The following is a 22,886-nucleotide window of genomic DNA, read 5'->3' as shown; positions in this document are numbered from 1 at the left end:
AAAGAAGGCTGAATATCAAGAACAGAACCACCAACGGAACAAGCAAAATGAAGGATAACACGATGAAGTGATGGGTGACTCGACAGATATACCGTCTGACAGGGAAATTACCGGTAGTGCGTCAACCCAGGCCACGTCCCCGCTACAACTGCGAGGCTATCCAACCAACTGTGCGTTCTGCAGTGCGAAGTAGGAGATACGCACGCCAATAACTCCTATTCATTCCGTTTTGATTCTCCTCTGTTCCTTTTATGAACATGGCTGCTGCCCTTTCGGCGGACTCCCCTTCCGTGGAGGGAGAGCGTACGGGCGACGGGCTCCTTGTCCTGCGGGAGGTGACTCCCCAGGCAGTGGAAGCGCAACATATAAACGTCGACGTGGAGAGAGCCAGTCGTAAAAGAGACAACAGGAAAGTACTAAGTAGGATAAAGAAAAACATCCATGAGAAGGGCCTCCAGAAGAAGCGAATCGATTACCTTGCTGTGGATCCGAAGGAACTACCCCAGAATTTCCCCAAAACGAAAAAAATAAAAAATAAAAAAATCAAACTAAAGCTAAAGAGGGATGTCAGTCTGGCCATCTTATCGTCAAGAAAGTTGCTGGCGAATAGGAAGTTTAAGCCTGTGGAGGAGGGGTTCATTCGATTGGCAGGGGACCACGTGGGGGCGACACCAAGTGGGCCGCTCACCAAGAAGGGAGGGAAGTCCACTACTGGGAAGACCGGCAAAGGGAGGGATTCTTCCAGTGGGAAAAGCAACAGAGGGGAAGAATCTGCTAATGGGAAGACCAACGAGGGGGAGTATTCCTCCAATGGGATAACTAACGGGGGAGAGTCCCCTATTTGCTCCTTCTCAGCGACACGGCGGCTCCTAACGCAGAAAGAACTTTACGCCCGAGCGGACGTAGGCACAAAAAAGAAAGTGCTAGACCTGAGGCTGAATCTGGGACCCTACCGATGCAGATACTCACGAAATGGAAAATACCTGCTGGCGACTGGAGAGAAGGGGCACATAACGCTGATCGATACACACAATTTAGAACCAATGTGCGAGTTAGAAGTGGAAGAATCTGTCCGGTGCAGCACCATCCTGCACAATCACAAGCTGTTTGCAGTGGCTCAGAAGAAATATATATACATCTACGACAACACAGGGATTGAGGTCAACTGTATTAAGGACATCCTCTACTCCTATCAGCTGGAATTCCTTCCATTTCATTTTTTATTAACCTCCATTGGAGAGTTTGGCGAACTGGTTTATCAGGACATCTCCACGGGGAACCTCCTTACGAGAAAAAAAACGAAAAGAGGTCCTTGCAAGGTGATGAAGCAGAACAAACACGACGCAACCATCTACCTTGGTCATAGAAACGGACACGTAACGGTCTGGACCCCCAATATAGACAAACCGGTATGTGATCTGTACTGCCACGCTACTCCCATTTCGGCCGTAGCCGTTCATAAAAACTACCTCGTCACCTCCTCTCTTGATTGCACGTATAAACTGTGGGATCTGAGAAAACTACAGTTCATTGAATCGAATCGCTCCCATAATGTGATTAACGAGATGGACGTTAGCGACACGGGGATGGTTGCCATGGCAATAAACAGTCACTTTAGGACCTACAGCAATTTTTTCAGCAAACCGAAGCTATACCTAACACACAACACGTATGGCGATAAGATAAACTCCGTATCATTTCAACCGTTTGAAGACATATGCTGCGTGGGGTCACGGTACTCCATTAAGTCTCTTCTCATTCCCGGGGCCGGACTCGCCAACATCGATACGTACGTTAATAACCCATACGAAACGAAGAAGCAGGTTCGAGAAAATGAAATAAGATCCCTGCTGGATAAGCTACCCCCAGATACCATCACGTTTGGGAAGGACCAGCTTGGACGGATCAACCCGTTCGCTTCAAACGGGAGGCAGTCCAAGGTAGAAGAAGCAGCGGAGAAAGCAACGGAGAAAGCAGCGGCAAAAGGAGCAGCAGGAGGACGTGGTGAAGGGCCTCGCCACAAACCCCCTCGAGACAACCACACGCAGATGAAACACCACACGGGGCACTCATCAGATGACGAACCGTCCGATGATGCCTCAGGTGCACGTAGGGCAGCACTCCAGGAGAGGACAGCAATCCCCCATGGAGGGAAGAAGAAGAAAAAGAAAAGCAGGAAAAAAAAAAATAAAAAAAACGACTCCCTTTTAAATTCGAACGTGCCCAAGTATTTGCGCAAAAGCGCCAAAGATAGAGCGGCCGAGCGCAAGGCAGCAGAGGGGGATTAAACAGAACAGAACAGAGAAACAGAGCAACCGAGAAAGGAGGCGGGTCAGCAAAGCACGCCTCTGTACAATTGACCAGACGGGGAAGGGGACGCCGCCTCATTTTTACCATTTGATCCGGACGCCGTGTTCAGCGGCGAGGATCATTTGACGCACCGCCTCCTCCTCCAGGAACCATTTTAAAGGGGGGCGTGTGATGCTGCCCCCGTATCGTTCGCGTCATCTGCTTCGTTCGCTTCATCTGTTTCATTCGCTTCATCTGTTTCATTCGCTTCATCTGTTTCATTCGCTTCATTCGCTTCCATCCCTTTGCTATATTTGTTTTATTTTATTTTTTTTTTTCCGAATTGCTGCTAACTCTTAAACTTTTCCCATTTTTTTGCAAAGTCGGAAGCCGCGTCGCTCTTCGCGAAGGAGGAACTTTTCCCGCGCGTAGAAAAAAAAAAAAAAAAAAAAAAAAAAAAAAAATACATCCACGCTGGTATACCATAAGTATACCTATTTTGCCCCCCGCGCGTTTATGCTGTCAATAAAGCGGAAGGGCAACTGATCATCGGCGAGGACAATTTGACGCATCGCCCCTCGCCGTAAGATCGCCCCAAAGTGAGGAAGCCATACCGGCGATTAATCAATCCGCGTTCCTTTTTTCTCCCAGAAAATTGCCGCCGTTTGAGCTGCGGTGGGGGAGAGAGCATACATCTCATCCGTATGTTATGCTACTATCGGCAAGGCTTCATCTATGCTGCCCCCTGCGGAACGTGTTGCCAAAAGGTGAAGCGCGGCCAAGGGAAAGGCAAAACAGCTTCTCTCCGTTTAGCGTTCCTCCCTCCACTTGGCAGAGGGCGCGGCCGCCGGTACATACACAACCACATGTACAGGCACACCTGGTACATTCGCGTAGCGTGGGGTTAAATAGCACTTGTCTCTCCTCACGCACATCCATCCGGGGGCGGGAGCCATCCCTAGCCTGTATTCATCCTTAGCCTGGGTTCATCTTTAGCCTGACGTCCATCCCCCAGCGAAGCAGCCAAAATGACAACCGCACACAGACCCACATGGTACAACGCCATCGGGGGGGAAAACCAGGGTAAGGCCGACGCCGCGGGGGGTGAGGAGCCTCATGGCGGTGCGTAGCGACACGGCGGCACATCATAGCAGGGCCCCATCTGTGCTCCTTCCAATTTCGTCACATTTCCACCTCGCCATTTGCTCCCTCTCCCTACAGGTGGCAACCGGAAAGTGAGCCAAACGGCCAAGGTCTGCAGCAGGGACTTGCCAGGGCACACCAAAATGAAGACCAGAGACCTGAGCGATTACGTTGAGGACAAGGAAGTGATAAAGAATAACCTCATTCAGCTCGAAGGCGGAGCTATCGAGAAGGATAACAGCCATAGACTGCTAGCCATCGAGAATATAAAAAAACTCACCAACCATGATTACACCAACCCGTTTCCGGAGGACGAGGATGACGAAGTGGAGGAGGAGTGGAAGTCGCGCAGGAGGAAAGGGAGAAAAAAAGAGAAACGGAAGGATCGAGGGAAGGATTCAGCGAAGGGTCGCACGAAAGGAGATCCACAGGAAGAAGGCAGTGAAGAGGGTGGTCAGTCAGATGGTTCGTCAAATGGCTCATCTGATGGCTCGTCGGATGACCTTTCGGATGACTCCTCTGAGGAACAGTCGGAGGACGAGGAGGAGAATGAACTCCTGAGGGAGCTCGAAAATCTGAAGCGAGAGAAAATGGAGAAGCAGCGACAGGAGAAGCAGGAGCAGGAACTCCTGCAGAGCAGAAAGAACAATGTGCTTACGAACAACCCCCTCATAAACCTGGAGGATAATAGCGACAATGAGGAGGGCGAAGGCGTGAGCAGGAAGCGAAAGTGGACCGAGGAGGCCATCTTCCGAAATACCTGCGAGAAGAAGGAGAAAAAGAGCACCTTCATCAACGACACCGTGCGCACGGCCTTCCACAGGAAGTTTCTCTTTAAGTACATCCACTGAGGTGTGAGAAGCGGTCTGCATATCCGTGCGATGTTTACGTGTCTCCGTACGTGGAGAACTCCACTTGAGTCCCAATTTTTGCACACAGGGGGGTCGCTGGAAATGCTTCATCACCCTGAGTCATGCCACCCCCATTTTCGCGCCTTCCGTTGGTGGAGCCGCTGATTTGTCAAACTGTCTTTTTTGTAAGCGGTCAGCTAGCCAAACTGATAATTTTTGTTAAAAAAAAAAAAAAATGTACAGAAGTTTGCAAAAGTGTGCAAAATTGTGCAAAATTGTGCAAAAGAATATTGCCCGGTCAGGCGATTTTTAAAATGTAGAGTAAATGATCTGAGAAAATGCGTAAAATTATTGCCGGTCGGGCGACTTCGAAAGGTTGAGGTGGAGCAGCAGCAGGAGCATCAGCAGTGTCGCATTAGCAGTGTCGCATTAGCAGTGTCGCATTAGCAGTGTCGCATCAGCAGTGTCGCATCAGCAGTGTCGCATCAGCCCCGTCGCAGGAGCCGCATCGCAGCATCTCCGCAGTTGTGACGTTGCAACCGTTATAGTAACTCGTACACCGCCGCTTCACCGCTACTTCTTCCCCGAGGAAGACACGTTGAACTTGAAGAAGACGATGTCGCCGTCCTCCACGACGTAATCCTTGCCCTTCTGCAAATACTTGCCGTTGGCCTTGACCTCCCCCTCCGACTTGAACTCCACCAAGTCCGTGTATTTGTACACCTCCGCACAGATGAAGCCCTTCTCAAAATCGGTGTGAATGACCCCTGCGGCCTGTGGCGCTTTTGTCCCCTTCCGTATCGTCCAGCACTTAACTTCATCGGGCCCACACGTAAAAAAATGAATCAAGTTAATTTCGTAGTAGCCAGTTTTTACGATCTTATTCAGCATACTCTGCTTTATCTTGTTTTCTTCAAAATAGGTTTTCTTCTCATCTTCGCTCATGGAAAGCAACTTCAGCTCCAGGTCTGCACAATACGGAATGATCGTCCCTTTGTTCTTCTCCTGTACCCAATTGTAAATCTTGGCTAAGTGTTTATTCTTCTGACGAATAAAATCGGATTCACTCATATTGACCAAATAAACCACTGGCTTCGCAGTCAGGAAGTTAAACTCGTTAATCACTTCAATTTCTGAACTCTTCCAATTGCCGTCCTTTATCCATTTATGTTCCTTGAGAAAGCTCAACACGGCTGTCAACACGTCATGTTCATTTTGCTTTATCTTGTCCTTCTTGTTTCGATTTAACACCTTCGTGACTTCCTCCAAATTCTTCTCACAGTGACTTATGTCTTTGTAAATCAGCTCCGAGTTTATTATGTCCATGTCTCTCACGGGATTTATGTTCCCCTCCGTGTGTATGATGTCCTCATTTTCGAATGCACGCACGACGTGATATATGCCATCCACTGCTGCTATGTTTGAGAGGAAGTTGTTTCCGAGGCCTTCTCCTAGGTGTGCATTTTTCACAAGCCCCGCAATGTCGAAGATGGACAAATATGCGTGCACATTGCTTTTCGGCTTGAAGTGGCTCACCAACCAGTCGAACCGCTCGTCCTCCACCGTCACCTTGGCTTCGTGCGGCTCGATGGTGCAGAAGGGGTAGTTCTCCGCGGGGATGTTCAGCTTCGTCAACACGTTGAACGTGGTCGATTTGCCTGCGCGTGGAAGGGGAGCGGTGAAAAGAAGGGTGGAATCGGAGCAGCCTAGGGAGAGCCACCAGAGTGGGAGGTATAACAAATCTGCGCGCCGCTAGCAGACCAAACGTGCGCCCCCATAGCAGAAAAACACAACGACGCGTTTTACACACACTGCTGCTACCGCGCCAAGTCCCTACCAACATTGGGCAAGCCGACTAATCCCATTTTGAGGGTATTCTTGGGCCTACAAAAGATGGGCAAATCACGTGTGTACTTCTTATGCGGAGGGAGGCACTCGCTGGACTCTCATCAAACGGCCATGCGGCGACACCATTCGAGGTTCACCAAACGCAAATGTCCTATGTGTGTACGCATGGGGCACTTTCCCAACTGAGAAACTACGAAACGACGAAACGACGAAACGACAAACTGAGAGTTACCTTCCGAGCAGGACCTTCTGCTCCTCTTCCTTCTTCTTTGGTGCCATGTTCAAAGGGAAAAAAAAAAAAAAAAAAAAAAGAAAAAAGAAAAAAGAAAAAAGAAAAAAGAAAAAACGTTACAAACTTTAGCCAAACTCCACTTCTACTACCTGTGGACCGTTGCCGACTTTGGAATTACCAACTGGGCTCGTCTTGGGTGGCCCTCTTCCTGCTTAGTAGAAGTGCGCCCCTTGAAAAGACGTGGCAGGGATGGATGTAGCCCTAGCGATGGTCGCTTCACCCTGCGGAAGAGCGGCCACGGGTAGATCACTTATGAGGAAAACACAAAACAGTTCACAAGACTACCACTATCGTTGCTACACGTACGAACGTTTGCCCAAGCACCAGAGTATCTATACAGAATGCCGCTATGCTGCGTATTCGCATATGTTCGGAGCGATGCTTCATAGATAGGCAGTTTGTAAGGCCATTGATTAAAATGCGAACCATATCCGTGGGGGAAAGAGGCGAAAAAGAAAACAAAAAAAAAAAAGAAGAGAAACTCCTCGCTTGAACGCAATCCAGTGTTAACCCTAACGTTGTTGCAGTTTGTGCATACACAAGATGGGGTGACGATAAATTGGGACTCATCCACTCATTCGTTCAATGATTCATTCGCTGACTGATTGATTCAATTTTTTCTCCTTTGATGGAACACCCCTGTTGTGTTGGAGGCTTCACTTCTGCTATGCTTCTCCGCCACGCCGCACCCATCCTTCAGTCGACCAACTGGTGAAGAAGTGCCATAAGAAGTCAAAATAAAAAAAAAAAGAAAAAAATACGAACAACATCCTAACAAAATACCAACAAAACAACGCTTTGCTAACTGAACATGTTTGCAAATTGGGTTACTCCGTTCTAGTGGAAACCCGTTGTGACCACCACCCAGGAAGGTAGAAAAGGAAATAAAAAAAAAAGAAGGTGAAGTTGTACAAAGGAGATGATTACATCTTAAGTCATCGTATCGCTTATCATTTATCATGGGAGGTTTCTATTTGCGACGGAAGGGGTAAACAAGGACCCTTCCCTTTTTTTTCTCTTTTCTCTTTCTTTTTTTTTTTTTTTACGTCCTACATTTGAATGTAAAAATTCTGACTTGTTCATACAACTTTGGAGATTTTTTTTTTTTTTTTTTGTTATTTTCCCATTTTGGCTACCTGCGATGCGAAGGGGCCAGTTTATGCCAACCAGAGGATTAGAAGCAGAACGTATGATATATAAGACCATTTGTGGAGTTGAACAGACGGGAAGTATTTACACTCCTCTTTAGGAGAGAAAAAAGCAAGGACAACGTGAATGCATCATTTTGTCCATGCGCGCTCAAGTGTACCATTTTGCTTACCACGGGAATGTGCAAATTATTTGCTCACCACGCGAATATGCAGCTTTTTTGCTGACCCGTTCAGGCAAATCAATGGGGAAAAAATGATGCCGTCCATCCGAGCGTGTATGTATATCTATCTAGGCGCACACTTGTGAGGGCACCCCTGCGGAGACGTATCTTTACATTCTCCTACCCCGATTAAGAAATACCCAAATGAAATTGCCACTAAAAGGAGATAATGTTTCACCTAATCATCTATACACAAGAGCATTCCAGCCATGTTAACAGCCTTCTAACCCTCTTCGAAAATGTGTACGATCGAAATGGAAACAAAATCTCAAAGCATGGGGAAGAGAAGAGGGGTGACACAAATGGGGACACGGACGACAAGGCGAACGACAAGGCGAACGACAAGGCAAACGACAGCACGAACGACAACACGAACGACAGCACGAACAACAACACGGAAACATTGGACAAAGTGAGTGACGAAAGGGCACTCGTCAAGCAGAAGCTCTCTCAAGAGGGGGGAGGCTCCCCAAAGGTGCAGCATTATACGGCCTCCTTTCTGCAGCTCTACGTAAATGAAGAAAAGAATTTCGATTTGTACTTAATAGAGGAGGATGAGGAGGACGACGAGGAGGGCCACAAACGAGGAACAACTTCCATAACCCCCTCCGTAGCTGCCTCCGTGGCGGCCGCGGAAGCCGCCACCCCCGCCGCTGTTCCTACCCAGAAGAGGGGAAGCTGCGGAGCGGAAAATGAAGACACACGACGGAATCAAACGAATAGCAAGAAGGGGGAAGACAAACGGGAAAGAGGCACCTCAGTGAAATGGACAAAGGAAGGCATTAACCCGAAGGATACTCAGCCGCACGACGATGATAAAAGCAGGAGAGTGAACCTACCCCTGCATCGATCCCACATGTTGTTCATTCTGTCCCTGCCGACACACTTCCCCTTCGACCACCTCTACCGATTGATCAGTGCTTACACGGATTTCATAGCACAGATAAAGGTCTTCTATGTACGCAGTAATATCTCCTTCTTGGATGAAGAAGAGTGGCCCAGGGGGGAAGAAGCAAAAGTGGACACCCATCGGGAGGAGTGCAGCGGGTGTAGTGAAGACAACCAACATGGAGAGTCCACAGGGTGTAGTGAAGACAATCACCATGGAGAGTTCATCACTCCATACGCAGTCGAACGAGCGGCCATGTACCAAAGAATGCACAGCCTGGTAAAGAGGAGGTTAAAAAAGAAGAAAAAAATGAAAACTTACTCCGTGCTTATTTTTTTCAAAACACAGATTTACGCCGACATGTTTTATAGTGAGTATCACTGTACAGGGTTGCACCACTTGGTGGAGAGTCGACAGGGAGAGTGGAAAAACAGTTTGGTGAATGTAGCGGATGAGAAGGGGTACCCTGATTGGTATCTCTACTGCGCGTTTGTCAGTCTGGTGTACTACATTGTGGATGGAGAAGTGGAGGCGCGTCAGGTGGACGTTGATGTGTTGGCCCAAATATCCGAACCGCTTCACCGAAGCGAGGGAAAGGTTAGTGAGCAGAAGAAGGGCTCGAAGGAGACAGGCGGGGTATCGAATCTTCTCCCTTTCAGCCGCGACGACCCATTCGATATAAACCACTTTGAGAGCTTTCAAAAATGCATAATCACGGATGGGAACACGTGCATATCGACTTGTCCGCTCTGCATGGATCTGCTGTGCGAGGAGGTGTGCTTTACTCTGACGAGGAGCAGAAAATGGCACGTCCGAGAAAAGGGCAAGGGGGGGAAGATCCACGATTATGTGAACCTGTCCTGCAATGTGTGCTCTCTTATTTTTCTCTACGACTCGGTGTCGAGGTTGGTGGGGGAGCCTTGGGGGGGTCAAGCGATCATAGCCACGCCGAGGGGGACGCCAAAAGGTACCCCGGAAGGTGTGGCACACTCGGTAGAGCAGACCAATGAGCAGACCATTCAGCAGAGCATAACGCGAGGAGAGGTTCCCCCCGCCAGAGATGCTCCAAGCAGGCTAGGACAAGTAGCAAACACCCTCAAGTGCAGACACTGCAACAACGTGGACGACATATGGCTGTGCCTTACGTGCGCCAACATCGGCTGCGGTAGGTACCAGAAGAGTCACGCCAAATGTCACAGCACCATGTATAATCACCACTACTGCCTCAATTTGAGGACGAAGAAAGTATGGAATTACATTCGGGAGGCTTTTATTGAGGACAAGATGGACGATGATCAGAGTGACTTGGCCAGTGCCTGGCGTGGAGGGAGTGGTCCGAGTGGCGGTCTACTCAATTGTAACTCTTTCCATCCCTGTGTCGATGAACCCTCCCCCTCAGGAGGAAGGGGCGATTTTGTGGACTATGAATATGACCTCTACTACGGTGACGAGGGGGAGGCATGCCTCGGCCACGTTAACTACTACATGCAGGACATGCACGGCGCCCACCTCCAGGACAACTACGACAGCCGCATCTACAACAAGATTTATGACATCTTCACCGACGACGCCTACATCAGTGATGGACTGAAAAACGAACTGCTATACAGCCTGTATTCCCTGCTGTCTCACGAAGCGAACGTTTATAACAACAGCCTCATCGAACTGCAGTGCAGCTATATGAATCGAATCGACATGGAGAGTAGGAACGTGAAGATCGTGCGAGATACGGTTACTCAGGTGGAGAACCAGAACAAGAAAATGGAGAACTTCCTCCAGAAGGCGGAGTCTTCCATTAAGGCAAAGAACAACCAGAGGGTGCAACTGCAGGAGAAGATTCGCTTCCTCAGGGAGCTCAACAGGGACATCGTTTCGCAGAGGTGTGGTGTGCATAGGAGAGGAGCGGCGAAAGGGTCACCCCAGTCAGCCGAGTCCCCCCTGTCAACGGCCATCCCCCTGGCAACCGCGTCCCCCTTGTCAACTGCCGCCCGAGGGGGGCGTGGCGTGCAGGACGACGGCGACGACTCCCGGAAGATAAAGCGGCTGGACGAGACGATCCGCGCGCTGCAGGCGCAGGTGGATCAGCTGCTGCGCGGGTTGTAGCGGTGGTGATGAAGTGATGAAGCGGTGACGTTACCGACCATGTCATGAGGTAAAGTTGTGGAGACAAATTGTGGAGACAAGCTGTAGAAACGAATGGCCTAGCTAAGTGCCTCACCAAAATGACGTAAAGACTAAAAAAACAAAACACAAGTCCTAACACCTCGTGCGCGGGTGAAGGTTAAAAAAACGGGACAAAAAGGTGAATGGAGAGATGAAGACGGGTCAGAAAACACTATTCTTGGTGTGCGTGCCACTCCGCTGCTTAACTTCGACCGACCCTAGAACATGTCGTAGAGCAGGCGGTAGAGCTTCCTCAGCGTGACGGAGTCCTTCACGAAGTTGTTGAAGAAGTGATTCTTCATTGTTTCATCCAGGGTGAATTTGTTCTTGGTGCCCTTACTCGCTGAGTCCTTTTGGAGGTCCCCTCCGCTGCTCTGCTTCATCGCAGCGGATCCACTCTTGGAGGAAGACACAGATTTAAACGGACAAGTGGAATTGGCTTCCGCCTCCCCAGCGTCGCAGTACTGAAGGAACTCTGACTTAGTAGCATCTCTCGAGGTGGTAGCGCCACCCTTGTTTTGTACCACATCGTTACTACTTGGGTCGTCGTTACTCGGGTCGTTACTCGGGTCGACGGTGGGGTCGACGGTGGGGTCGTCCTTCTTCCTCCCCTTATACTCCGTATGCACACGCACGTTTTTCAATCCGTCCTCTGCCTTATTAATACTCTTCTCGATGCTCTGAAGAAGGTCTCCCTGTCCTTGTATGTTATTATAGACAATATTTCCAGTGTTCTTTAATTCGACGGAGAAGTTCAGCAAATTCGATACGATGTTCTGTGCCAAGTCGACTCTCTGGTTCCCTTCTGCTTCTCCCGATCCTTCTCTACTCAGATGCACTGCAATGTCTCTCAGTTCATTTGACTTACCCAACAAGACGTCAATAATCTTCTTGTTTAGCTGCACCTGCATCTGTTCCTTTTGTAGCAGATCGTCTTCCAACGTCAGAATTTGAAGAATGACCTGGAGGTACTCCTTCTGCTTTGGGCCTAGCTCTTCCGATTGCAGCATTTCGTAGAGGAAGCCTTTAATTTGTTTCATTTTTTCCGACGATTTCTTTGCGTCCTTGTCCTGGTCATCAGTGTTGGTGGGATTCTCCCCCGGGATTTTTCCACCGTCTGAGTTGTCTCCGTTTTGCGGCGCATCTCCCTTTTGTGCTGCGTCTTCGTTTTTTTGGTTTTCCCCCTCTTCATCCTCCGTCGCGTCTTCCTTCTCCTCTTCCTCGCTCTCCTCATCCATTCCACCTCCGCTACTGCTGCTACCCCCATTATTCAGGCCCATCGCTGCCGCCTTGGCGCCGCTTCGAAGCACACCACCCACGTTCTGCTTACCACACCTGGGTGTGCTCTCCTCCTGTAAACTCAAAAACGACTGCGACGTTATCGCCATCTCCTCCCCCACCCCACTATACATATCATTCACCTTCTTGAAGACATGAAACCTTTCGTAGCTCGCATAAGATTCACTTAGGAAAGACAAAAAACTGTTAAAATTTTGTTTCTGTCTGTCTAAGTGTTCTTTAATTGTTTTTAAGAGATGAATCATCAGTATTTTTTGTCTCTTCTCCTCGTACAGGGATTCGTTTTCTTCGTTTGTTCCCTTTTCCCCTTTGCCTTTTCTCTTGCCCTCCGAGCTGTTGTCGTGGCTCTCAATCGACTTCAGCGCGTTTACCACGTTGGAGTTACCACCGCTATGCGCCTTCACCACTTTGCTGCCCCCCCCCTTGACCGGCATCGCATTCTTCTTGGGAGACACCTCTGAAGCCTGCACAGCCCCGTGGTGTGCTTTCCACTTTCGCTGCTTCATTTCGTTGTACTGCTTTTCTTTTAAATCGGCCGCTTCCTTGTTGGCTACCTCCTCTGCGGCTGCTTCCTCCGCGGCTTCCTCCTCCATGGCTTCCTCCTCCATGGCTGCCTCCTCCGCGGCTGCCTCTTCCACACCTGCGTCTTCCAGCCCCTCCGACGTGTCATCCGATATGTCTTCCCCCGATTCAGTGTCCTCCGCGTCCTTCTCTGGCGTGTTACTCGTGATCATATTGCTCTTCTGATCGCTCCCCCCCTTTTTCGCACTTGCCATGGGGCAGACTGCCTCCTTCCCCGCGGCCACTTTCCCTTCCCCCTGCACATGTTGCTCCCCCTCCATGTTCACGCCTCCCCTTTTCAGATGGTACGCACCGTTCGCGGGTCCCAACAGGACACCTACCTTGATGAGCAAAAATAAAAAAAGGACGATGCTCCGCTTCATTTTTTTCTCTACAGATCTGGATTTTTTTTTTTTTTTTTTTTTTTTTTGAGAAAAAAAACTGGGCAGCTCTCAGTTCGGGCCCCGTGTATAGCGACGGGTAGTTCGCTGTGCGCGCATTGGCATATGTGTGCGTTTGCCTTCGCCTTCGCGGCAGTGTCCTCTTCTGTGTCTGCCTTGGTGTCTGCGCTCAGGTTAATTACAACTCAGGTGTGAGTTCATGCACACACATTTATGTGCATTTATTTATCTGCATTTATTTATGTGCGTCTATTTATGTGCGTTTATTTATGAGCGTTTATTTATGAGCGTTTATTTATGAGCGTTTTTCTTACGTTCATGTGAAAGTGCATACTAGGGCGCGCCCCCCCCTGGTGGTGGCGATGGCGGCAAAGAATTTCACTGCGACTGGGCGGTGGGCGACGCGTAGCGTGTTGTCTGACGTGTTGTCTGACGTGCTGCATAACGTGCTGCGTTGCCTTCGCACCTGTCGCACTCGTGCCGTGCCGCGGCGACTTTGCCTTTGAAGGGGGCAGGCGCGTGGGAAGAGAAATAAATGGAAGAGTTAGACGAATTAGACAAATCAGACGAAACAGACGAATCGGACGAATCAGAAGATGCAGAACAAACCGAACGGCCATTCGCGCACAGATACACTTTACTTTCCATGTGTTGCGCGTCATCCTTCCTCCGTTTGGTACATGTCGCCTGAATTTTCCCCGTATTTTTCCGCATTTCCGCGCATTCCTTTCCCGCAATTTTCCCCGTTTTTCTTCCCACTTTTTTGCGAATGAAGTAAGCACTTCCCTGCCCTGTACCGAAATGCACGCGGAACTGTTCTGTTTAGGAGAAAATGAAATGAGCCCAAGTGAGCGAGCTAATAATGCAGGCATGAGACAACAGAAGGATGATAAGAATGCAAAAAATGAATTAGGAGAAAATGAAAAAAAAAAAAAAGTTAAGGGTCCAGTTCGGCGGGGGAGGCATTAACAAAGGAAGACAAATTGGTGGAAAAAGGAGCACACCCCTCAACCTTTTTATGTAAGAGGGGAAGCGTGGCGGGCCAGACCCCTCCGCGGGGGGAGGCGTAAACCCGCTGCTCACCCAACCATCGCCTACGCTGTGTGCACGAGTTCGGGGGGACGAAAAAAAGAAAAAAAAAAAAAAATTGGCAACACAAATTGGGGCGCCGCGCAGCGTTGTGCATCCGGCTGATCAGTTCTGCCCGTCTTATCGCTTCTCCTGCCGCTACTCATCTTGCCTCTTCTCCTCTTGCCTCTTCTCCTCTTGCCGCTCCCCCTCCTGCGCGTAGACGGGGAACTTCAAAATCGCGGCGATGCCCGTGAGGGCGTTGAGCTGCTCGCCCGTGGTGTGGTTGTCGGGGAAGATGAACACGCGGCCGCCGCTGTTCTTCACGTCGCGAAGCATGGCGACGTATGCTTTCCTAGTCACCACATCACAGTTTCGGAAGGTGCGGTCAGTAATAAGCAAAGATTCGATGGCCTGCAACGAAGCAGCATATCTGACGTCACCCTCTCCGTAGCAAATTTTCTCTTCACATTTATCGAACAACTTGTAAAATCTATTTAAGACATCCATATGAGAAACGACCTTCATGTTTAATATCTGTTTCTTTATTTTTTCATCACTCAGGATTTCGTTCACTGCATTTCTGTTGATGCTGGATGTCTTCACGATGAGGAACTTGGACTTAATGCTAAGTACGTCTTTATCATTTTTCTGTTCCGATTTTTCATACACAAATTGAAGGAAGTCATTTTTAAAAAAACCGGGTCCCCCAAGAACGATACACTGCATATTTTGTATATTCACATTTTTGAGCAACTGGAGGAGGAGTTGCTGGAAAAATGCACACATCGATTTTGCGTACAGAGAGTTGTTGTTTTTTTCTCTCTTTTTCTTAATCACTTTGTTTAAGGTGAAGATATGTTTACAGAGATTCTCCGTGAGGAGGTACATTTGAGCTTCTCCGCAGCTCACTAGCAGGATGGCCACTTTGGAATTTATCTGTACGTTCGTACATTCCTCCAATTTTTCCCTGTACACACTGTCCCAGTTTTTCTTCTTTATTTTTATCTTCTCATTAAGTCCTATTTCGAAGGTGTGATACTGTCCCATTTTCACATAATCGTTGTTTTTGATATTCTTTCCTGACAATCTGAGACTGTTGTTGACTGAGTCGAAGTCTACTTTGGTTATCATAAGGGTGAGCTTCATTTTCCTAATTTCCGTGGCGTATGTATTATTTCCGATGTCCTTGTGTACCTTCCTCGTCGTGGACGTCTCGACTTCGTCGTGGATGCTAATCAGATTGTACAAATGCCAAAGATCGTCGTCCTCCTCGGCCACCACCCCGAAGGCCATGTCTTCGTTGTCTCGCTTTCGGAAGAGCAGCTTCATGGATGGAGTCTACGTTCAGGGGATAAGTGGTTGGTCGGTTGGCTGGTAGATTGGTTGGCCGATTTTACTGCTCACTCTGGCTGCTCGCTTCTCCTACGCACCTTTCCCCGCGATTACATCTTCAAACACACGTGCGCACTTGTGTTTTTTCTTCCCCTCTTCAGCGGAGTCAGGGAGAGCACTTTCTCCCTTCCCATCATTTCGCGTTTTTAATTTCTTTGCCCCATTAGATGGTCGCCCCGTTGGTTACTCTGTTTTTTTTTACTTTGCTTTCCTTCACTTTGTTTTGTTTTTTTTTTCTTTTCTTCTTTTTTTTTTACTTTATTTTTTCCTTTCTCCCTTTGGTACGTCCCATTTGAAGGGTCGGTTGACCCATCGCCGCAGTGCAGATAAAAGTATGCTTACTCAATTTCGCAGGTCCCTTGCGGATTGCTCGGCTTGATTTTTCCCCTCACACAGAGAAGTGAAAAGAATGAAAAGAATGAAAAGAATGAAAAGAAGCGGGTCACAAACGTTAGGCATCCCTGCGGGGGCACTCTCTCCCCTTCATCTCATTCTTGAGGACATTGCAAACAGGTGACGGAGGACACATGGAACGTAGTGGTCCTCATCCGGTCTTTGTTTGCTTCTGCACGTTGGGTCACTTCTTCCGTTGGGGGGCCACACCTAGCAGACTCACGTGCAGCGTTCCTTTTTTCTTTTTTTTTTCTCACCCCATGCTGCCTGTCCAAGTGGGCTGTCTCCTCTTCAAATGCATGTGCATGCGCCTCCCTAGCGCAGTTCCATTTTTATAAATGTTAACATTTGCAACAGTTGCGTCAAGTAAAAAAAATAAATAAACAAAAAAATAGCTAGCTGCCTGAACCGTTCAGGTGAAAAAAAAAAAATACATATTTTCTGCCATCCCTATTGGGGAAATAAATACATTCCGAGAGGTGTGCCTAGGACTCGATTATTCCGCACCAGTTCTACACATGGCCATGATTACCTATAGATGCATTTTCCCTGGGAGGAGAAACACCTCGGGGACGGGTCCCCCAGGGTGCCAACTTGGTACGGCTCGTTTGCTTCCCCCCCCTGTTCAGGCAGTTGTGAACGGAGTGCAATTTGTCAGTGGGAAGTAAAACACCCCAGCAAATGGCTCGTCCTTTTCGCTTAACTCAAAAAAGAAAAAAAGCAAACAAACAAAATGAACAAACGAAAGGAAACAACCTAAAAGCAGTTCCTTCTTCACCGAAACGCAAACCTTATTGTATCTTATATCTGTGAAGGTGAATTCACTTTTTGTACAACATCTTCCCAGCCACGTTCCCGATTGGGACTTACAAAATGGGGCTGCGCAGTCAACTGGTCAAACGAAGGGGCCATTGTTCATTCACTGTGAGTTCTTTTCGCATTACCTATTCTTCTTCTTAAGACAGAGAAAGGAACCCCTCGCAAAAGAACTTTTCACACCTTGCACATGGTTGAGCGCCCCTCCACCCGATCGTCTTAAATCTTCCTCAACTTTTTACACTTACGGCACTGCACATTTGCGTACACATTTCTTGCCTTACAACTGTAACACTCGTAGTGTCCCTTACTCTTACTACTTGTGTGTTTGGTGGTACTATCCGTATTCTTCACTTGAACCTTCTCCTGATGCCCTTCCTTCGGGTCAAAGAGAAACTGATCAATCTGGATGATGCCATCGCCTAGGCTCAGTCCATATGCCTTCTCGAAGACGTCCTTTTCGTACTTGTTTTTTTCCTCCATGATGTAATTGGGCAATAATTTCTCCCTTGCAATGTCGTTTGAGAAATAATCGAATGCGTTGTAGGACACCTGTTGTGGGGGGTGCCTGGCTTTCCGCGCGGGCTCTCGCTCATTCTCACTGTGTTGCCTTCGATCTCTGCTCCTGCGTTGATCTCTACTGCTGTTTCGATCTCTACTGCTGCTTCGATTTCTGTCCCTGCTCCGATCTCTGCTCCTGCTTCGGCTTCTCCTCCGTTGTTTCTCCCCCCTTCTGGGCTGGCTACTGCCGCGGAATCCAGATTCACTGCGTCTTTCTTTTTTTTTCCTCCTTTTACCGGAGCCCCCCCTTGAATCATGCCCATGGTGTGAACCACTTCGATGGAGTGAACCACTCCGATGGGACGAACCACTCCGATGGTGTTTTCTCTCACCAGGCCATCGCTTGCCCCCTCCGAGACTACTCTCCCATCTATGGTGCCGCGGCTTTTCCTTCGGCTCGAGCCTCCCTCTCCCAGCTTTTTCTCCCTCGCGGCGTCCGATTTTCTTCATTTTGACAATTGGAGGCGCTGCATGGTAACCGGTGTTCCGGCATCTCCCGTTTGGGACCCCCTCCCCCGCCTTTATTGTGTGTGCCTATAACTTCACCGCGTGTACAAACCGTTGGTGAAGGGAGAACAGTCCAGGGGAAAAAATATGGCTCCAAGTTCCCCCCCGTGCATGATGTGCTGTAAAGAATGAGTAACCCTGTGGTGGCCACGTATATTACGCCACTCTCCGTTGCATCACAGTGTGTTACGTCATGTCATTCTGTTTCTGCTCTTTTCGCAATCTTAAAAAAAGGCCGTTATTTTCACTTTGCATTTCCTCTAAATTGATGCTGCTCATTTTCCATTTTTTCTTTCCATTCGTAGCTTTGTTAAGTCACTTTTATAGGCTTTTCTTTACGCATAATTTTTCTCGTTTTTTTTCTTTCTTCTTCCTTTTGCTGCATTCCCCTTGGAGTGTCCTTTTCTCCACTTGGTTTTACCACCCACTGGGACTCACCAATTTGTAATTTTTCTTTTTTACTTGACCCTTAAAAAAAAAAAAAAAAAAAAATTAAGCTTCTTTTTTTTTTTTCCTTTTTTTGACACTCGTCAATTCTCCCATTTGTTTGCCACGTGTTTTATATTTTGTGTACTCTGTATTTCATTTGTTTTTTTTTCCTTCCTTTGCGTTGCTTTGCTTTCCTTTTTCTTTCTTTTTTTTTCCCTTTTTTTCCCATTCTTTTTATTTTCTGGGTTTCCCCTTGCACGACTGATAATTCGCGCTTTACGCTTTGCCATTTGTGTTCCTTTTTTTTTTTTTTTTTTTTTTTTGCGTTTTACCGTTTGGGCCACACCATTAGGACTCTTTCCCCTGGTGGGTTCACCATCAACGCGTCGCAGCTTCGTCGAAGAAGCCGGGCGTGAGGAGAGAAAGGAAAGGCAACCCTATGGGGGGGGAGCAGGGCCAACCGCTACACCATCGAGAGGACGAAGCAGCGCGGCAGGGAAGGAAGCAGCTCCAGCAGGAAACGAACTCGACCCTGCGAGTTTAAGATGGAACGTCGCAAGTGACGCAAAGAAGCAAGCAGCCACTTTTCTGAGTGCACGTGTGAGGGAAGACATAGACGGAGCACAGGCAGGAGTGGGAGCAAAAAGGAACAGAAGGAAGTCACCACCATTGGCACAGTTGCGACAGTTAGCACACTATTGCTGCCACCACTCATCAGCTGTCGGTCACGAGCCCCCCACTCCGAAGAGGCAAAGCAACCACAGCAGTCTTCTACAAACGCCGATTCGCTATAACACACACGGGACGAAAAACAAGAAAGAACATGCCTTCATCACAAAGGGCGAGGACGGTTTCCACCTTATCGCATAACACCTACGGGCTGGCACAGAAGAGGGAAAGAGACAAGGACTCCTTTTTCTTTTTCCTTCTGTCGCACGGTTCTTCTTTTTTTTAACACGGCCACCCTCTCCCTCTTCCGCCAATCCCTCCTAGCAGTCGTGTTACAGTCAAGTAAGGACGCGTGGTGCTCTTTTTTGTTTACCCCTTTGTGGGTCAATCGATTCATTCTTACTTCGTACGCGCTTTTTTCCGTGAGGATGACCACTTGGATGTCTTCACCCCTCACTGCTCCCTTCCCACTTGACCTGCTAACAGGATGGATTCCGTCATCTCCACGGGAAGTTTGATTTATCTAATTATCTGGTTTGTCTCGTGCATTTTGTTTTGTCTCCTGTTCGCACGAGAGGGGAAGATATGTCGGATGGATATGGTGAAGTAAGGGAATCCCTCAGCAGGAGAGGATAGTGGCTGCCCATCTTGTATGCACTTGTATGAGGCGAGATACCGTTTCGAGACTTAGGTCATCTTTACCAATCGATTCACCCTACCCATCATATACTTCTTTCCTTTTCCCCTCCTTTGCAGACTCATCATCACCCTGGTGTCGCTCGCCGTCTTCTGCCTCTGGATATTGTAAGCTTCCAGGAGAGTGCGTCGGGTTTACGGCCGTTCGCGGGTCAACATAACTGGACTGTACGTGAGCAGTCTTCCTGGAGGTTGCCTGCCCGACACGGAGATTGCCAGCTTCACGGCCGGACCCATCGCTTCGCCACCATCTCCATTATCAGTGCCGCATTATTTCTCCTCTTCCCCTTTCTTCTTCCCCCCTTGAAGCTGGCTCTGCGTGTACCTGTCGCAGCTCAACCCGATGGTGATGCCCATTCGACGGAGCGTCAAGGAGTAGTAACGGGGAAGAAGTGGACAAGAAGCGGAGGAGAAGCGGAGGAGAAGCGAAACGAAGATAACCTGTAATAACGATAACCGCTAGTCAAGACAACCCCTAGTGAAGACACCGGCCAGGGAGGCCCTTCCCAACAAACCTGTCCCATTTAGCCCCTACATAGATGTTACAGCAACATGTGTAAGGAGCTTCCTGTTGGTGGCAGTACCTTCTGCATGTGAAGAAGTGACAGATGGAAAAGACCACTTCCCCCCCGTCTATTCTTTTTCCTCTCCCCCTACCCCCATTTTTTGTGACCTTTTTTTTAATCCCAAATGTAATAAACCTATTCTTTGAGAAAAAAAAAAAAAAAAAGAAAAAAAAAAGAGAAAAAAAAGAGAAAAACAATTTAAAAAGATTGTCCATTTGGCAATTTGCAGTGTAAAGATAATTAGAAAATGTTCTTTTTTTTTTTTTCTTCTTTCGTGTCATCCATCAGTGGTGAATACGACGTGGTGAATACGACGTGGTGAATACGACGTGGTGAATGTGAAGTGATGAATGCGAAGTGATGAATGCGAAGTGATGAATGCTTCGTTGCGAATGCGCCGTGGTGACTGATGAAATGCATGTGGGGACATCCCCTTGGGTGTGCCGAAGGGACATTCCCCTTTTTTGGTGTTCTCTACATGTGACCGTCCAAATCGTAAAGTTGCCTTTCCCGTTAACTCTCTTCAGAGAAGATACCCAGATGTATAGCGGGAGAGATGACCACCATTAAAAAAAAAAAAAAGAAAAAATCAGGTAGTGGAAAAATCACAACAAACACAGCGGTGCAGTCCTGCATGGAGAGAAACAAAACGGTGCGTCCTTATGTCCACCATGTGCGGTGGGTTCCCCTCTCCAGAGTGCATAGTAGAGTCCCTCTTCCGATTTACTGTCATCCCACTTTTCACTTCTTCAAGTCCCTTTCGGCATCCAAGGTGGCTTTAAAGTTCTGCAGTTCCGACTCCACCTTTAAGATGAATTTATCATCATCGTCGTCGTCATCATCCCATCCTGAGGGAGCAGGAAGATGGAGGGGTGGCGGGGTGAGATAAAAGGAAGAGAGAAAAAAAAGGGAATACATAGAAATGCACGTAATGAAGCGACACATGGAGTGACGGATGGGCTTTCCCGCCGCTCAATCACCGCTCAACCGCTGCTCCTCCGCCGCCCCGGTGCTACGCCTACCCGCTGCTCCCCACTCTTCCTCCCAATTTTCCAAATCGGTGTCTATGTTGTGGGCTGTGCTGCCTGCGGAGAGGAGGTGTGCGAAGACATTTCACGATTGGCTGTGTGCAGGATTAGGCTTCCTCTGCGCAGGATTAGACTGCCACGGCGAAGGATTAGACTGCCACTGCGAAGGATTAGACTACTTCTTCGCAAGAGGGCCTCTTTGCACATTCCGCTCACGGTGGGGTCGAACTTACCCATCTCTTCGAACTCCTCCAACTCATCATCCGGTTCATCGAAAATATAAATGTTGTCATCGTTGAGGTCATTCGGTTTTACCTCCCCCTTTCCGTCCTTCATGGGGTCATTTACGTTCCCGTTTTCCGGAGTGTTCTTTTGCATAGCGACAGGGGACTTTACGAGTGGGAAAAATTGGGGTCAGCTGCTTGGCGCGTGGCACAAATGTGCGATGGCAAACAGGGTCGATCACCTGGGTATGGAGCATCCACTTAGGCATGTACTGACCACTCCCGTTTGTACTCACCGGCTACGCCTACACTGACGTACGAGGGGGTGTAAAGTGACGTGGGGGCCTGCGCGTGAGGTCCCCTTCTGTTGGGCATACAAAAAGGGTCACTTGGCTTCTGCTGTCACTTTGGCCTTCACTTTTACTTTCCCATTCCCCTATGCATTCACTTCTGCTCTCTCTTTCTTTGCTGTAGTGCTCCCTCCTCAAACCGGTTAAGATTGACTACCCATGTGACTGCTATGGCCAATACGCCTGACTTGTATTTTTTTCTTTCTTTTATTTTCTTTTTTTTCGTTCTTCTGGTCACCCCGCTTCGAAACGCTTCGCCGCTGCCATTCAGCTGCGCCCCATTGCCCCGCACGTGGCGCCCTCGGGATGCACCCCTTAAAGCGCGTGTAACCCGCTTACCGCACGTGGGAAGAAGAAGCCTCAACTGAAGCGGAAGTTACAGACGTAGCCGCAGTCTCAACGGAAGCGGAACACCCTTAAAAAAAATAAATCAAATAAGGATGATCACACGTCCCCTGAATGACCAGCCACCTCGGCCTGACCGCTAACTCTCTCTCCATGTCGGTACCTCAAGGAAAACAACCCCACTCCCATCCCCTTCGAGTGGACCCTTTTCTCACGATAACCGCCCCTCCACAGTTGAAATAATGACCCCCTAGAACGACCCATAAAGGAACAATTTCTACTATGTCGACACATTTTCAAATCAAATAAGTTTTAATCATTCGAGCCGGGGCGCGCTGGCTACCCCGCTGGAAAACATGTAGTGGCGTCTGGGGCGGAGAGATGCCAGTGAGGCCAGAGACGCCGGTGACGCCAGAGAAAGCGCGCGTTGTCCACCCCTCAAGCGGTAAAAATCAACGTAGTGAAGGCAGGAAATATGTATATATATACATATATCTATGGCAGGTGCGCCTCCCCACCGAATCGCGTCGGAATGAGAGCACTGCACGGCTGATCAGGTCTGATCTCAGTTCAGTTCAGCTTATCTGATCTTGTCTCGTCTTGTCTCTTCTTGTCTCGTCTTGCCTCTTCTTGTCCCGTCCCGTCTTGGCTCATCTCAGCTCATCTCCAACCCCTCACATGGGCAAAAAAGAGGCATAATCAGGAATGAAAAGGACGCTCCGTGGGGCACC

The 22,886-nt window shown here is 48.6% G+C and overlaps 9 protein-coding genes across 9 annotated transcripts; 4 read left to right on the top strand and 5 right to left on the bottom strand.

Moving 5' to 3' along the window:
- Positions 1-257: 257 nt before the first annotated feature.
- Positions 258-2,288, top strand: C922_04387 (hypothetical protein; the record flags this gene model as incomplete). Its single annotated transcript, XM_008819970.1, has 1 exon — positions 258-2,288. One exon carries the CDS (start codon positions 258-260, stop codon positions 2,286-2,288), a length of 2,031 nt encoding a protein of 676 aa, XP_008818192.1.
- Positions 2,289-3,317: 1,029 nt separating this feature from the next.
- C922_04386 (hypothetical protein) lies at positions 3,318-4,283 on the top strand (the record flags this gene model as incomplete). The annotated part of the gene is made up of 2 exons (XM_008819969.1): positions 3,318-3,372; positions 3,511-4,283. 2 exons carry the CDS (start codon positions 3,318-3,320, stop codon positions 4,281-4,283), a joined length of 828 nt encoding a protein of 275 aa, XP_008818191.1.
- Positions 4,284-4,856: 573 nt separating this feature from the next.
- On the bottom strand, positions 4,857-6,410 carry C922_04385 (GTP-binding protein YchF; the record flags this gene model as incomplete). Its single annotated transcript, XM_008819968.1, has 3 exons — positions 4,857-5,941; positions 6,121-6,167; positions 6,364-6,410. 3 exons carry the CDS (start codon positions 6,408-6,410, stop codon positions 4,857-4,859), a joined length of 1,179 nt encoding a protein of 392 aa, XP_008818190.1.
- A 1,554-nt stretch (positions 6,411-7,964) lies between these two features.
- Positions 7,965-10,787, top strand: C922_04384 (hypothetical protein; the record flags this gene model as incomplete). Its single annotated transcript, XM_008819967.1, has 1 exon — positions 7,965-10,787. The coding sequence occupies one exon, from the start codon at positions 7,965-7,967 to the stop codon at positions 10,785-10,787; it is 2,823 nt and encodes a 940-aa protein (XP_008818189.1).
- Positions 10,788-11,065: 278 nt separating this feature from the next.
- On the bottom strand, positions 11,066-13,090 carry C922_04383 (hypothetical protein; the record flags this gene model as incomplete). The annotated part of the gene is made up of 1 exon (XM_008819966.1): positions 11,066-13,090. The coding sequence occupies one exon, from the start codon at positions 13,088-13,090 to the stop codon at positions 11,066-11,068; it is 2,025 nt and encodes a 674-aa protein (XP_008818188.1).
- A 1,245-nt stretch (positions 13,091-14,335) lies between these two features.
- C922_04382 (translation factor pelota) lies at positions 14,336-15,508 on the bottom strand (the record flags this gene model as incomplete). Its single annotated transcript, XM_008819965.1, has 1 exon — positions 14,336-15,508. One exon carries the CDS (start codon positions 15,506-15,508, stop codon positions 14,336-14,338), a length of 1,173 nt encoding a protein of 390 aa, XP_008818187.1.
- A 1,491-nt stretch (positions 15,509-16,999) lies between these two features.
- C922_04381 (hypothetical protein) lies at positions 17,000-17,791 on the bottom strand (the record flags this gene model as incomplete). The annotated part of the gene is made up of 1 exon (XM_008819964.1): positions 17,000-17,791. One exon carries the CDS (start codon positions 17,789-17,791, stop codon positions 17,000-17,002), a length of 792 nt encoding a protein of 263 aa, XP_008818186.1.
- A 1,642-nt stretch (positions 17,792-19,433) lies between these two features.
- On the top strand, positions 19,434-20,021 carry C922_04380 (hypothetical protein; the record flags this gene model as incomplete). The annotated part of the gene is made up of 3 exons (XM_008819963.1): positions 19,434-19,552; positions 19,703-19,750; positions 19,952-20,021. The coding sequence occupies 3 exons, from the start codon at positions 19,434-19,436 to the stop codon at positions 20,019-20,021; spliced, it is 237 nt and encodes a 78-aa protein (XP_008818185.1).
- Positions 20,022-20,949: 928 nt separating this feature from the next.
- Positions 20,950-21,572, bottom strand: C922_04379 (hypothetical protein; the record flags this gene model as incomplete). Its single annotated transcript, XM_008819962.1, has 3 exons — positions 20,950-21,056; positions 21,231-21,293; positions 21,470-21,572. The coding sequence occupies 3 exons, from the start codon at positions 21,570-21,572 to the stop codon at positions 20,950-20,952; spliced, it is 273 nt and encodes a 90-aa protein (XP_008818184.1).
- Positions 21,573-22,886: the final 1,314 nt, after the last annotated feature.

Source organism: Plasmodium inui, assembly GCF_000524495.1.
Source record: "Plasmodium inui San Antonio 1 unplaced genomic scaffold supercont1.22, whole genome shotgun sequence".
Classification (NCBI taxonomy): Eukaryota; Apicomplexa; class Aconoidasida; order Haemosporida; family Plasmodiidae; genus Plasmodium; species Plasmodium inui.
This window is presented reverse-complemented; position numbering and strand designations above follow the sequence as displayed.